The sequence below is a fragment of the Pyricularia oryzae genome, chromosome 4, assembly GCF_000002495.2.
Source record: "Pyricularia oryzae 70-15 chromosome 4, whole genome shotgun sequence".
In the NCBI taxonomy this organism is placed as follows: Eukaryota; Fungi; Ascomycota; class Sordariomycetes; order Magnaporthales; family Pyriculariaceae; genus Pyricularia; species Pyricularia oryzae.
In genome coordinates this window covers 4,574,531-4,575,520 of record NC_017851.1, presented here as the reverse complement: position 1 = coordinate 4,575,520, position 990 = coordinate 4,574,531, and the positions used below count along the sequence as shown (strand labels likewise).

Genomic DNA, 990 nt, shown 5'->3' with positions numbered 1-990 from the left:
CTAAATTTGTTGCTCATCTCGCTCTTGTATCGCTGGTTGTTTTACACTCGACGCCTTTTCCGTCTGTGCGACGTTGCTGGCATAGGGTCAAGCGTTTGGCATTGGAGCCTTGCCCTTGATACGGTACCTCTGGCTTTCCCGAGTTGGGCCGAGCGGCACATACCAATCTTTGCCAGATTTCATTTCTCCATACGGAATCTCAAAGAACTTGAGCGACCCAGACTGTGTTTGGGGATCTCGATTGTAGCCCTTGAACGCTATGGGCTGGTAGTTGCGCGTCAATGTCACCCATGGCTCTGTCTTGAAAGTCTTGATCCTCCAACCGGCAGGGAAACTACGCTCGCCGGCCAATCCAGCGGTGCAATCTTTCTTATTAGTTTGATCCGCTGCGGTTGCGAACTTGAATTGTTCCTTCTTGTGAGGGCCTTGGCTGATTTCGACGACGGCTGTCTGGCCCGTCACGGCTTTGCTATACCCAACTACAATATCGGAGTTATCCTTGATCCATATGTGGCAGTCGGAATCGTTTGAGTCGGGATTGTTCGCCAATATGCCGGCTGGAAACCCAGCAAGGGCCGTTGATATAGTGAAAAGAAGATTGAATTTCATTGTGAGGTTTTGATTAAGATACGCAAAAGTATGATGGTTTGGACGAAATGAACAAAGTGAAGATGCTTCGAGAATCAATCAGATAAAATGTTCTTGTACCTCATTGTTGTTTATATATTCGATATGATTGCATTTTCCCCATGGCAGAAGTCTACCAATCCTTCTCCACCCTTTCTTCAAAACAGGGATTATTTTCTCTCTCCAGATGATTTCTCTTTACTTCATTATGCCGGCGCTATTTTAATGCTGCTCAAAAATCTCCGTGCAAGTGGGCTGAATAATGATTGCTATTATTAGCAGGGCAATATATTTAGGTCGGATAAGCCGACCGTACAGCATCCATGAAGTTCGACGGAGACAATCACAATTAGAACCAACCCG

General features: G+C 46.1%; 1 protein-coding gene across 1 annotated transcript; it reads right to left on the bottom strand.

Moving 5' to 3' along the window:
• On the bottom strand, positions 1–609 carry MGG_10120 (uncharacterized protein; the record flags this gene model as incomplete). The annotated part of the gene is made up of 2 exons (XM_003717341.1): positions 1–76; positions 164–609. 2 exons carry the CDS (start codon positions 607–609, stop codon positions 1–3), a joined length of 522 nt encoding a protein of 173 aa, XP_003717389.1.
• Positions 610–990: the final 381 nt, after the last annotated feature.